Below are 13,513 nucleotides of genomic sequence, written 5' to 3' on the forward strand. Positions count from 1 at the left end.
ATCCTTGTGTGGGCACTAAAAGGAGTGAATATGGTTGTGCAGGTGTTATATTTTTAGGCTTCAGAATGAAACTTTTTAAAGGCTTTTGTATCGGCTGTCTATGGTAACTATGTAGTGAAGTGCAAACAAATTGCCATGGTTAAAATGTTACTAAGATGAGCTACTTGTATAGGGTGTTACTGTTTCCATATTAGTACACTGTAACTTCAGAAGTCAATTCATACAAAATCGTGTTTAACTTTGCAAGGCTTGGTTTGTCTTGAAAGTAGTCAAAAGTAGTCAGTAGTATCGCTAGTTTCCTGTTATTGGTTGACTGGGATTTGGATCAGCTCTGGCTGTGTGGGGTTTGTTTAGCTGAACCGTGGGGTACATCAGTGTTAGCTTAAAAATAAAAAATTCCAAGTTTTCTGAGTTGCTGTGTACAGTTCTTTCTGTTTAGTTTTAGAATTTTGGTTTGATATTTTTTTCTTCCTCTTTTTTTTTTTTTTTTTTTTTTTTTTAACTTTTTCCCAAGAGGTACTGCTTCCTGCAATTTTAGTGTGTTTAGAAGTTTCTGGAAACATTGGTTGCTGCATGTGTTGCTGAATACTAGTGTGGTGGCTGGATGCACAAGAAGCCTGACATTCTCTCTTGGGGAGGACAGTAGTCTCTGCTGGCCGATGAAATGTTCTGGGAGTGATTTTGAATGTTGAATGAGAAACTGTTTAAAGCAATCTACCATCCCTCTTAAATGTGTTTGGTGGTTGTGTCTGTTTCATCTCTCCTTTGACAGGCCTTGTCAGAAGTAACAAATGTTGAACCATGGGTATGTGCAAACTTAATTCGGCTCTTTCAAGAAGAAAACACGATTCCTTTTATTGCTCGGTACCGAAAAGAGCTCATCAATAACCTGGAGGCCGATGCCTTGCGAGAAGTGCAGCACGCATTGGAAGAGCTACGGTAAGTGAGGCAACAGCACAAGAAGGGATCTGGATGGGAGGTGAGCAACAACTGGCTGCTGCTCCTGTGTCCCTTGTTCCACCTCCTCACACACACTACAGCTGTAAAAGAACTAGTAAAGTTTTAAACTGAGGTATTTATGCTTAATACCTCTCTGGGGTTTTGTTGGGTTTTTTGGGATGTTGGGTTTTGTTGTTGTTTTTTTTTTTTTTTTAATCTCTAAGTAACAAGAAATCTAGAGTTATTAATTGCCAAAGAAAAACTAATATCTTAATTTCTTTATTAAGTTTATTAAAACTGCACAGAAAAACTTGTGCTAAAAGAGTAGTTAATAGTTGCTGGAAATACATGCTTGATGAGATGGAAGCTCCACTCTTAGAAAAAGAATCTCTAAGAGCCCCTTGGCTCCCTGCTTGGATCAGGGAAGCTTCTAGTGAAGAGCCCTTCTTAGATTGGAGTGTACCAGGAGATGAGGTTAAACTATCCCACATCACTGCAGGAAAGAAATGATCAGCAAAGCTTGTTGTGACAATGGATGAGGCTGCATTCATTCCATCTTGCTTTTGAGTGGCTCTGTGTTTTGAGATGGCAGGGGAACAGACTGGTCAGCTGTTCTGTCAGCTTGGTGTTGTCCTCCTTATACTCCCTTCTAACCCCTACCAAGAGATTCTTGCCATGGAGGGAAGGTGGCCTAAGAGACTTCTTGTCTGAACAAGTAATTAAGTAATAACAAAATACCTCTGCTGCTTGCAGTTGCTCCCGTGTATCTTACTGAACATCTAGGAGTTTAAATCTGGTAGCCTGTACTTGATGCTGTAGAACTATCTTGATAAGAATTGCATCTGTAAGAGCTCATCAGTGTGGAATTATTCTAGGGCTCTTTTGTTTGGCTTCCAGGCCAGTAATATTACAGAAATGTGTGGAGCACTAATGACTATCAGTGTTACTTGATGATTTTTCTTAAAGCTACCACAGGATATTTTGATATAGTTTTGAAGTAACTGAAGAGAGAGAAAAATGGTTAGAAATTTTTGAATTATCAACTTGGTTTGTTGAAGGTGAACATGAGGTACAATTTTCAGGGGTTTCAGAGAGTTTCAGCAGTGTGATAGACAAGGTCACAATCGATAGACATTTTAATTCACTCTGAAATGTGGCACTTAACATTAATCTTTTGCATTTTAGTGCTGTTGCAAGGAAGACGCATATGATGATACAGAAGTTGAAGAAAGAAGGAAAGTTATCCAGTTCCCTTTCAAAAGAATTGCTAAATTGCAGAACTTTGGAAGAATTAGACCATGTGGTCAGTACTCTAGTCTTTCAGATCAACCTTAGTTTAAATATAATCTTGCCAACTAGTGCATAATGTCAAGTGCATAGCATGATTGAAATACTTCCCTGCTTTTTAATAATTGGCTTTGTTTGGTTTGTTCTTTTTGTTATAAGTCTGCGCCTTATAAAACTGGGAGTAAAGGCACCAAAGCCCAGAGGGCCAAGCAGTTGGGATTAGAACCTGCTGCTCTCTCACTGCTGCAGAATCCTGTGGAACTCAATCTCTTTTCTTACATTAGACCCAATACCAAAGGTGAGTGCCCTGCTTCTTTGAGCAGTAATGTTCTAAATGTCTGAAATTATTTTAAAAGGGAAATTGCTTTAATTGTTTTGTTGTTGCTGGAAGTTAGGCAACTACTTTAAATTCAACAGTGCTTTTAGCAACGTATGGTCAACATGTTAACGCATTTAATGGCTCTCCAACCTTTCCTCTCTTTATATTGTAAATAGTAATGATTATGGTACAAAAACTACATAAATCTGGAGACCTTATAGCTGATGTCTGTATTTACTGGTAAGAGAGAGGGAACCACACCACTCACGAGACCTTTCTATTCTTCTACTTGAATTGCTTCCTGAAGATTCAATGCTGACTGTACAAGAGGCTTAGGCTCATACTCTGTACTGAAGGAAATGTCACCCTGAAAAGCATATCTTAATAAAAACTGGCCTAGGGGACTGGGAGTGAGCAGGAGAGTTTGTGTCTGAATGACAGTAGGGATTGGAGAAGATGTAATTTCTGAAATTTGAGCAAGAGCTTTTAACAATGTGATTGTCACATATAGACTGCAGAATTGGGTGTCTTTGTGAATGTAGTGGATCTGTAGGGGGCAATCTCTGACAATAAAATATGAAGATTGCTGCAGCTTTCTGTATGATGCTAAAATAGAGATGGACTTCCATTCTTCCCTATCCCAACACATACTTTTTGAATTTCAGCATAAAGGTACTGAACCTCCTTAGTAAGGCTGACTCTTGCTTTTCCCACTTCAGTTTATTTAAATATTACTTACAAAATTTTGCTAATTTTGCAATAAAAATCAGTTACCAAATATTCTGCTTATTAAATTACTGCATTATTACTTCATACAGCAGTATATTGCAGCCATATATCTGACGATTTTGGTGCAGTCTAAAGAGCCAAAAGAAAATCTTCACAGTGAAAGTTCAGATAAATTATTTAGAGTTTATTCAAAAGGAGGTGCTGTTTGTTGCACTGTAAACATTAGTTTTTGAAAACCAGTACACCTATTTTTAATTCTGTGCTAAAAATAAGTCTGGTTAGGTTTATATAATGGTCTGCCTTTGAAAGACATCAGAAGTTATGTACATCTATGAACTGGGTCACTTTTATCACCTTGGGAGCCAGTTTGACAGCTTGTATACAACTTGAGATCAGAGTGATTTAGTTTTTTGTTTTTTGTTTGTTTTTTAAAGGAATGAGCAACTTGCAGTACAGGAAAGTTTGGTTTTTTAAAATTCTCAGTGTTTTTCAACTTATCCTAAAAATAAACTGAAATAAAAAGAAGCTGTTCATGTTTCAAGGCTCAACATTTGACAGCTAAGGAAGCAGGCCAATCAGAAAGCTTTGTTCTTCCTTTTAGTTCTGTGCATGGTCAAAAGTTTCTATAATTACACAAGTACATGCTGGGTGGACACAGTAAAGTGCTTGTTGGATGAGAACTTTCTGATTATTTCTCAAATTCTGACTTGTCTGGTCCTATGCTATTTCGTTCAAATAATCTACTTGAGTGTCTCAGTCCATGTTCAGTATGATGCATCTTTTCAAATTCCCTTAACTTTGTGTTCTGACATCACTTGTACCATAAGAAATAGTAACTCTCAGATGTAAGGATCCAACATTTACAACTTCTGATATGTTTAGGCATTTAATAAGGTGTTCTTATTCTCGCTTTTTTTTTTTTTCTGGCAGGTAAGTTTAGCTTCCTCATCTTAAAAAGGGACAAGATAAATTTTTTTCTAGTGTATAACTTTACTGCCTAATCAGAAGCAGGATTCTGGGTTCAATGGATAGGTAAAGCTGTGCAGCCTATTAAAATGGTATAAATAAAGCTGTCCATGAGGCAGCAGAGTGAACAGCAGCATGTTTTGCAAGAGACAGTTAATGCTTCATCTGCCAGCTCTAGAATTCTTGCTGTTTGCTCTGAAGCATTCATTACTGACTCTTGCTAGAAGCAGAACTAGATATATTGAATTAAAATACAAGATTTCTGTTTTATTTCATTATCTCTGCTTCTGGTCGAATTCAGTCCCTTTGCTAAGCAGCATTATGTGCTTCCTCTTCTGGCCGTTTGAAGGAAAGACTGGATTCTGCGTCTTGGAAATTAACTGAATGATTCTGTTATCACTCCAGAGATAAGAAGACATTTATAACTTCGTGTCTTTGAAGACATTTTATAACTACAGTGTTTCATACCCTGACCTCACAACTGTTGTGCAAACTCCTGCTACAATACAGTGGAAATGTAAAACTATTCCACAGACAAAAGACTGGTTTACCTGCAAAGAATTTTAGGTAGTTTTCATACCAGTAGCAAAATATGTGGACTTCTGCTACAGTTGCTCATTTTATTAAAACCTCAAAAATTTAATTTTTTCAAAAATTATATTTAAATATCTAATTTTACTGTTGCACTCTTTACATCACAAATGTCGAGATCTATTAGTGTCAAAGTAAAAAAATGTTTTTCTCTAATTTTAATATAATTTTGACTTATGATAATACATTGGTCACTTCTGGCTCATTAAAATATAGTTTCAGATGTTTTGGAAGGGAAGTTTTAGTTGATTAAAAAATTTTTAAATTACTTAGGATTCTTTAAAACCTTTGCAAGTCAGCCAGATAACTTTAATCAGTTTCCTTTCAGCTTGCATATATTTTCTTAGTGCTTGTGCAGTTATATCAAGTAATTTTGTTTTTTTTTCTGTAATTATTAACTGTATATTATAGTGACTGTGTATTCTGTAATTATTTTTCTTCTTAGGGCTTGCAAATATCCAGGAAATAGAGGCTGGAGTGCAGCATATTTTAGCAGACATCTTTGCTAAAGATAAAGATACACTGGATTTTATCAGGAAATTGTGAGTTTCATTCTTGCTGTCTAAACTTCTTGCTACATGGTAAAATGCAGTCTCCTAGTGGCAGATATGTGAAAATGGTGCTCCAGTGAGATGGATTTAGGGCCATTCCTGGGTATGTTCATTAGCCCTTCTGCCTGTCTGGCTGTCAGTGCAGTACAGATCTGCTGTGAGTGTGGCATGATGCTGTAACTCCCGAAGAATGAAAAACTCTCTGTGATCTGCCCAATGTATAGCAGGTCTCCCTTGCAGTTAGTGATCCATAAGGGAGTTTTCCCTCCTTACACTTTCGTCAAGCTGTAACTCTTCAGGAGTGAATCTGCTTAAGCTCTCACTCCAGTAACTGACTTGACACCTGTCAGTGTAACTAGTGTGCAGTGATGGTTGATTTTTGGCATTGGTAGCCAGTAGGCCAAACAAATATGACTGTTTTTAAAGCAGGACTTACTGATCCTTTAATTGTGTTAATTTAAATTTTCTTGCATTACCTGACTTCAGTGTTGTCATGTCTGGCAATAGTCACTTGTTATTTTGTCTGCTATGTGCCATCTGGGGCAGATAAGAGAGTTATCAGAGAACATGCACCACCTTAGGAACATGCAGAGTTGCTTTGAATCAGCAATGGGATAATTTCAATGAAGGGATGTGCTGTCACTACCTGACTGTCACTGTCATTATTTTGACCACTGGAAGTTCCTTAGTCAAATACTCAGTGATTTACAGATTAATCCTGTTCATCTGAAGTGAGTTGTATGTATGATAATCATTCAGGATTCAGTGCAATTTTTTTTTTTTTTGCAACTTCCCCAAATTTGTTGTGTGAAATTGGACCCATAACTGAGATGCAGGTGGTGGCTTTTGAGTCTCCATTCCCTTGAGGAGGAGGGCTGTGATCAGCTTTTTCTGCTTGAATGTCTTCTCTTGGTATATTACAGTCAGTACACATTATGTCTCCTCATCATGAAGTTATATCATCCAGTTCTGCAGGTAATTAGAGCTAACATTACTTGTAATTGAGCAGACTCCAAACTTCATTTTTGATCTGTGCCATAATGACTTGTTACAAGTTTCATGTTAAAATACCTTATAAATATCTTGATTTTTCTTCTATTCAGATGCCAGCAAAGGTACATTTCCATCCAGTCAACATTAGCAAAAGTGTCATCCAAAAATGGAAATGAAAAAGATATTGATAAATTCCAACTGTACCATGAGTTTTCTTGTAATATAAAGAATATTCAGCATCATCAGGTACAACTTGAAATTTTAATTTTTTTTCTAAGAATTTTAACTGTAGTGAATGTTACTTTGGTTTTGAATTTTATTGCTTAAAACTGAAGATATTTTTTCCTTACAGTTATCAGAGGCAATAGAGGCTTTCAAATTCTTGAAGTGCACAAATAAGCTCTATATCTGTGTTTTAAGAAACAGTGCAAAGGTCTGCTTTTCACTACCCCATCATTTTTCCTTTTTTGAAGCATCTTTGGGTATCCTAAGCCCCAAGCTTAGACTTATATAAGTAGGTAAAGAAAGGAGGGCTGAAGCAAACATAGTAGCTGATGAGAAGCTGATGACTTGACAGCTAGGCTACCCCTGTTACTGAGGTTCAGAGGCAGAAGTGTGATGCACTCAATGCAGCTGTCAAGACCTCTGTGCTAATTCACAAGTAATCACCAAGTGAATTGTCTCTTGTTGTATTTATAGTCACATAGTTTAAAAAGACAAAACAAACCCAAAAAAAACAATTAAACAAAATTCCAAACCCAAAACAAATCATAATATCACAGAAGACAGACCACTTAGATATTTCTAACTAGAAGTCTCTGATATGCTCTCATTTTCTCTGTGCTTTGTTTTAAACCAGTGTATTTTAAATTATGAAAGGATTAATTTATTAAAAAAAAAAATCTCACCATATCGATAGGCTAATTTTTAAGCTGTTTTTCCCTCTTCCAATGTGAAAGGTGAAAGACTAAATAGCTACTGTTGATTTCAATAGGCTGATCTTGCATAGATATTTGAAGAAGTACCTGTGCTTTTTCTCTTCATAATAATTATGACCATTTACTGTACTTATATTGATAGTTATTTGGTACAAAGTTGCTTCTAGAGGGTCTAGAAAAGTTGATAGAGAAATCTATTGGCTACTGTTGTGACATTGTCAAAGATTGGTGGATTCATAATATTATGATGTATGGATTCTTCTGTGTCCTTTTTTTGTTGAAGGAATACTTGAGCTAGCAGAGAGTATTTGGTTTTACCTGCACTCACAGTGGTGAACACCACGATGTTCACTCAGTGTATGTTGCCTAAGTGTTTCCTGGGATGATGGGATGATTTAGTTCTTGTCTGAGGCATCCTTTTGGTTTTTTCTTTTTTCCTTAAGGAAAACGGTTGCTTAGTGAGGGCTAAAAACTATTTCCCAAACCTGGTCAGCACTTTGATTATGTGGCTGCACTGTTTTTATCCAGGATGTGTCCTTAGTTTGTCCATTTGATATTAAAATTAGCTCGATCTGGTTTGCTTTATTCTTTCCTGTGTGTGCTGCTAACCTGAATACCTCTTTTTTTACTCATTCTGGCTCTTCAGACAAGTAATAAGTACTGATTTTGCATCTGGCAGTCCTGTAATCATGGGATGGGTTTCCACACTTAGGTGCTGCCTTTCATCTGTATATTTCTGCTACCAACTATGTTAATATGTTGAATATTTCTGTACTGTGAATTGTAGAAGTCTGAGTTGCTTGTGCTTTCAAGGCTCAAGGTGTGACAGGGCTCTCTGTACTAATTGAGAAAAAAATGCTTTTTATGATAATTTCTGACATGTAAAATTTGCTGTTTTGTAAATATATTGTAACTTTTCATGTATGTTTTTGGTTCTTGGGTTCTTTCTTCCTTTTTCAGTTTCTGTCTTTCCCTTTTGTATAACATAACAAGAGAATTTTTTTTCTTTATCTACCATTTCTTCCTTCAGTTTAAACCCTGGTATTGTAGTTTTGAAAGTCTTTCTCATCATATTAATTTTCTTTGTTATTTGACCTCATTCCCCTACTGATGCAAATTGCCATTTTTTAATGCCTTTATTTTCTTGGGTTATGACCATCCTTTTAAATACCTAAAAGTCTTGATTTTTTTCCTTCACCTAAGACTGTGAAGAGATGGTTCCTTTGTGCATTTAAAAACTGGTAAAAATATATTCTTTAAGAATAGAGTTCAAGATGCCTTTAAGAGAAGGGATTCTCTGGTTTGGCTTGAAATTATTAAAAGAAGCTTATACCTGAAAAAGATATAGGAAAGCCTGAACCTCAGTGTTTTTTTTAATCCCCCAGAACTTCAGATTAAATAGGTGTGCTTGAAGAACAGTTCTAAAACTTACTGCTTTGAAGATCTTCTCTAGTGCTATCATGGCTGCACACAGACAAGTGTTCTGAATGCCTTAGGTAGAGGCGAAAGTCAGCTTTGAATCATCTCTTTTTGGAGTTGCAAACTCAAGATTCCGTAAAATAACTGCACTGAAACTTGTTATCACCTGAATATGGAGGTGCAAGTGATCTTAAAGACCTGGATACAGCCCTAACTCTGCTCTGGCTTAGATGTGAGTACAGGGGGTGCACAGTAGCCTGGCATGTTACCTGTAGGAGAACAAGCTGTGCCTTTGTGTCCAAAGCCCTGGCAGCTGTGTGCCTTGCAGCATTTGTTGCAGTGAGTTTAAGTGCTGTGCAGTAAGCTGTGCTGCAGATTGGTTCTGCTGTAGGTCTGGGTTACTTCCTGTGCCACTGTCATTTTGTCTCTGCTGTCATTTGTCTCATGGCTCTGCTGAGACATGTAATTTTGTCTTGTTTGAGTCCTGAAGTAATCGGGACTGGCGTGGAGTCAGCTTGTTTGAAAAAAGTTAAAATACTAAAACGGTAATGAGAAAAAACCTCTGTTGTTTTAGTCAGCTTTAAAAGCTGACTCCAAATTTTGACATGGTCAGATACCCTGTGGGGTTTCCAGCTGGAACGTTTTGCTGGCAGGAGGCTCAGTCACAGCTTCTTCCTTTGGCAGCAAGAAGAACCTGACTGAACTCTCTTAGGACATAGCTGAGAAGCAATACCAACACTGTCAAAACTAAAGAGAAAAAATCTTTCAAGAGTTCATTTGAATTTTTGATTAATTGTAAACAGTTCAGTTTTTGTGTGTGTCTTGAGGTTGCTTTCTTGTATTTGGAGATGACTGAAATAGTGGGAGGAAAAAAATAAAATGTAGCATTTGAGGCAAGTGCTCTATTTTCAATCTCATATTTAAAAAGGAATTGGAAATTAACATCCTTGGCTAAGTATACAGAACCTACCCTGTGAGTTTAAGTCAATATGCAACATATAAGAGAGCTGTGTAATATGAAACATGTTGTATTTTTATGGTAAACAGAATAAGGTTTGATGAATCTTGTGACTGGATCATATTGTTGTTCTTGCTTTCTCTGAAAAATGTATGTTGTTTCTAACAACCCTTGCACTGGATCTATTCCAATCTCATATAAAAACAGTCTTTTTCCAGAAGTGAAGACTGCTTTGTGACTACAATAGCCAGATTTTAACTTGCTACTTAAAAAAAAAAACAAAAGCTACGCAAAAAGAGCTTTATTATATTAGAGGAAGAAATTGAGTAATTCCGTTCTTAATTGAGCATTTATTGGATGATAATTCTTCTCTGATTGCATCACTTAGGCAGACTGTTTGAGAATAAAAAATATAAATAATATTAGTGACTGCATTAACAGCTGGTTTAAGTTCAGGTGATTGACACATTCTGCAGATGGAGTGCCAGGAAACAAAATCTGATGCAAATATTGGCCCTGCTGACAGCGTGCTGAATGATGACATTATAATGCTATCACATATATTCTCTGTTGTGAGCATCACTTTGATTTCATTTTAACTTGACATTTAGCTTTCTCTCTTTTTAAAAAATAAAATAAGAATAAACATGAAAGCATTTGATTTGTTAAAATGTGTCTTTCTAATTTCTATGTGAAAACATTTGCTTTGGCAGTCAAGGTACCAGATGCTATAATATTTCACATGAAATCTTTATTATTAGCTTTGTTGTTCAATGATATGTCAGGCCTGGTATGTCACAGGAGCAGTAAGGCTGAGGAATATAAATTGGTACTATGTCCTGGAGTCATTTTAAACCATTGTATTTAACATATGTGACATGTCTGAGTTAGCTAGTGATTGAATTAAAGTTCATGATTGACACAGAATGCTCTGTTGTGACAGTGCTCAGGGCCTGCTACATACAACAACATGTGTAGTCATATAGGAATGTCAGCTTTGAGCAGGTCTCTTTTTTTGGTATTTTTCTACTTTAAAATACTTGGAAAGAAAAACGGAATTTTAGAATGTGGATTTTATTTGCTTCTGACTATTATTCTGTTTCTAAAATCTGCTGGTCAGTGAGTTTTCTTGCTATTAAGGTGAACATAGTGATATTAGACTAGAAGATATCCACCAGAATCCTCCAGAATCCGCCACCTGTGTTGTGATTGTGGTTTTAAATGTAGAATCACAGACTTACATTTAAAATTGAACCATGTGTGCAGGTAGCACATATACAACCAAATTGAGCTCTAGATCATGACTGTGCAGTTATGGACACAAGACTGTCAGAAATACATGCATATAGTTTAAGGCTGGAGTGTCACTGTAAAGAGTGAATGTTTAAATCCTTTTCTGCTATTTGTGAACTAGCCATGAATAACTTTATTACCCTCTTTCAAATTAAGCTGAGCACCTTTGTGCCACAAGTTCTGATTCAGAATTAATTTTAAATTTGGATTAATAATGGGAAGAAAAATGGAATCGGAAGCATAGGAATAACTTCTTCAATTTCTGATGTCTAGTTCTTCATCTTGCAATTAATTTCTTGAGTTTTAATTTGGGTTATTAAGTAAGATTATTCCACCACCAAAATTCATGCTATCTTGCATTATAAGTGTGTTTAAGATTAAATTGGATCCTGAGATTGCAGACTCCAGGAAAAATGTATGTTATGCCATGGCATTATTTGATCTGTGTTTAAGTTGTGGATGTTATCTGTACATGCTAGTACTTTATGAACTGATTTACTGTACCACCATCCTGATTTGCTACAGAATGTCAAGCAAGTGCGTACACAAATGTTGATAAGTTTATCTTTTGGATATTTTGTGTGTCATCTGTCTCTGCCATTTATGTTTGCACTCAGATTCTGGCCATTAACCGAGGGGAAAATCTGAAGATCCTGACAGTGAAGGTCAACATTCCTGACGGGGTGAAGAATGAATTCTGTTGGTGGTGTGTCAATGAAAGGTCTGCATGGATACATATTCTTACAGAAATCTCTTTTTCTACGGACAGCTGCATACTGAAGTGTACCTCATATGTCTTGTTACATTAGGAGAACAAATTAAACAAATATTTATTAGATTAGATGAAATTAGCAAGTGGATAATTCTTACTCTGTATTTCCAACTGCTGTAGCATTATGCTGAAAAGATCATGCCTTGGGCTATATTTGCAAGTTCTGGCACCATTCTTCATGCAATTGAATTCTTTTAAAACATATGCAAAGGCTGGTGAAATATGAATATATTTTCAACTCGTAATATGCATCGCATCCAGTAGCCTTTACTGAAAGGACTTGGTAGAATCCAATAGAGTATACTCCAAACAATAGCTTCATATGCCCAATTGCAATGATTAAATAGGGCTATGTCAGATTTTAGATCTGTGGAGTACATAACTTGAAGTTGCACAAATGTAAGGAATTACATGTTTATAAAGAACTTAATGGATTTAACAGACCAGCTTAAATGAAACTGCCTTCAATGCATAATGTAATATTGTGTGAACCATCTCTTTAATTTTGATTTCTGTTTATATTGGAAAACCGGACTGTAAAAACCAGGTTCTTTTATTTCTTATATATATGCTCTGTTCATATAAGTTGTCTGGGTTTTTTAAGCCTATAATGAGATGTTTAGCGTTGCATAATTTTCAAAGTCTTTTGCACAAGTTTAGGTTGACTATAAGAGGTTTTTTGCAATATCTCTGTCAGTTTTTTTCTTGGAAATTGAACTTTGGTGTCCTCTGTAGGAGAATATTGTGATCCAAATATTGCATTTTCCTTGCAAGTATAAAAACCATCTTTCTCAGTAGTGTAAGATATTGGGCATTGTTCTGATGGTGTCTTAGAAATTCCTTCCTTTGAATCCTAAAAATGATTAACCAAAAAGAAGGAAAAAAAATAAGAAGAAATGTGCCTCTTAATGTATAAAACTGAATGCCGTGGTACTGCTTTAGTGTGTATTTCTTTTTCACAATGAGGCCAAGAAATGGCTGCAGTAAAAATGTTCCTTTTCACTGTAGAAATTGAATAAGGCTGTTTCCCTCTGAAAGGGAAGAATAGGGCTCTGAAAGTATTAAAATATTTTTTGGCCAGATACTATTGCTCTTAGATCATGTGCTAAATAACCTCTATTTTCCAGGAAAGTATCAGGAGTCATAAGCACACCTGTTTGTTTCTAGTTTTAGTACCTGTAACAGAATTTATGTCCTCCCATCAGGATGTATATTCTGTAGGAAGAACATAGCTGTCAGTTTTGCTTTACTGCATATATGACAGAATTTGGAAGCCCTTTGGACCACAGATAATGGAACAGCTTGTCACTGTTATGCAAATAAAAGTGGGATGTAAATTGAGATATTTTTGGTTGATTACCCTTTTTTGAGTCACCCAATATTGATATTGGAAATGAATGCTTATTAATACTTAGTACTCATAAGACTATATATGCTTATGGCTTTTTAGTATTTAAGGACACTTTTCCACCACTGGAAAATTTCTGAAGGAATGGTTTTAGTACATCTTTGTACATTAACATCGAGGACAGATTCTGATCTTCCTCCTTAGATTGACAACTGTGTTATCAAACTGAGAAATAGTAAATGTGTGTTCTGCCCTGCAAGCTTTGAAATGGTTGTCCAGGGGTGGAATTTGCATTATTTTTATTGCATTGATATGCTGGTTAGAGCAGGTTAATAACTTTTTTTTTTGTTAATGGTTTCAAAACTTTGCAAAGGTTTTAACTGATTTGCTAGAGATCACACACACAATGG

General features: G+C 36.0%; 1 protein-coding gene across 3 annotated transcripts in view; it reads left to right on the plus strand.

The window, feature by feature from the left end:
* Positions 1 to 13,513, plus strand: part of SRBD1 (S1 RNA binding domain 1) — a 120,133-nt gene that overhangs the window by 8,878 nt on the left and 97,742 nt on the right. For all 3 annotated transcript variants that reach the window (XM_056488318.1, XM_056488317.1, XM_056488320.1), the window contains exons 7-12: positions 773 to 939; positions 2,125 to 2,242; positions 2,386 to 2,524; positions 5,277 to 5,373; positions 6,486 to 6,621; positions 11,601 to 11,704. In XM_056488318.1, coding sequence (XP_056344293.1) covers positions 773 to 939; positions 2,125 to 2,242; positions 2,386 to 2,524; positions 5,277 to 5,373; positions 6,486 to 6,621; positions 11,601 to 11,704 — 761 coding nt within the window. The remainder of the gene's footprint in view (positions 1 to 772; positions 940 to 2,124; positions 2,243 to 2,385; positions 2,525 to 5,276; positions 5,374 to 6,485; positions 6,622 to 11,600; positions 11,705 to 13,513) is intronic.

The sequence above is a fragment of the Oenanthe melanoleuca genome, chromosome 3 (assembly GCF_029582105.1).
Source record: "Oenanthe melanoleuca isolate GR-GAL-2019-014 chromosome 3, OMel1.0, whole genome shotgun sequence".
Lineage (NCBI taxonomy): Eukaryota > Metazoa > Chordata > Aves > Passeriformes > Muscicapidae > Oenanthe > Oenanthe melanoleuca.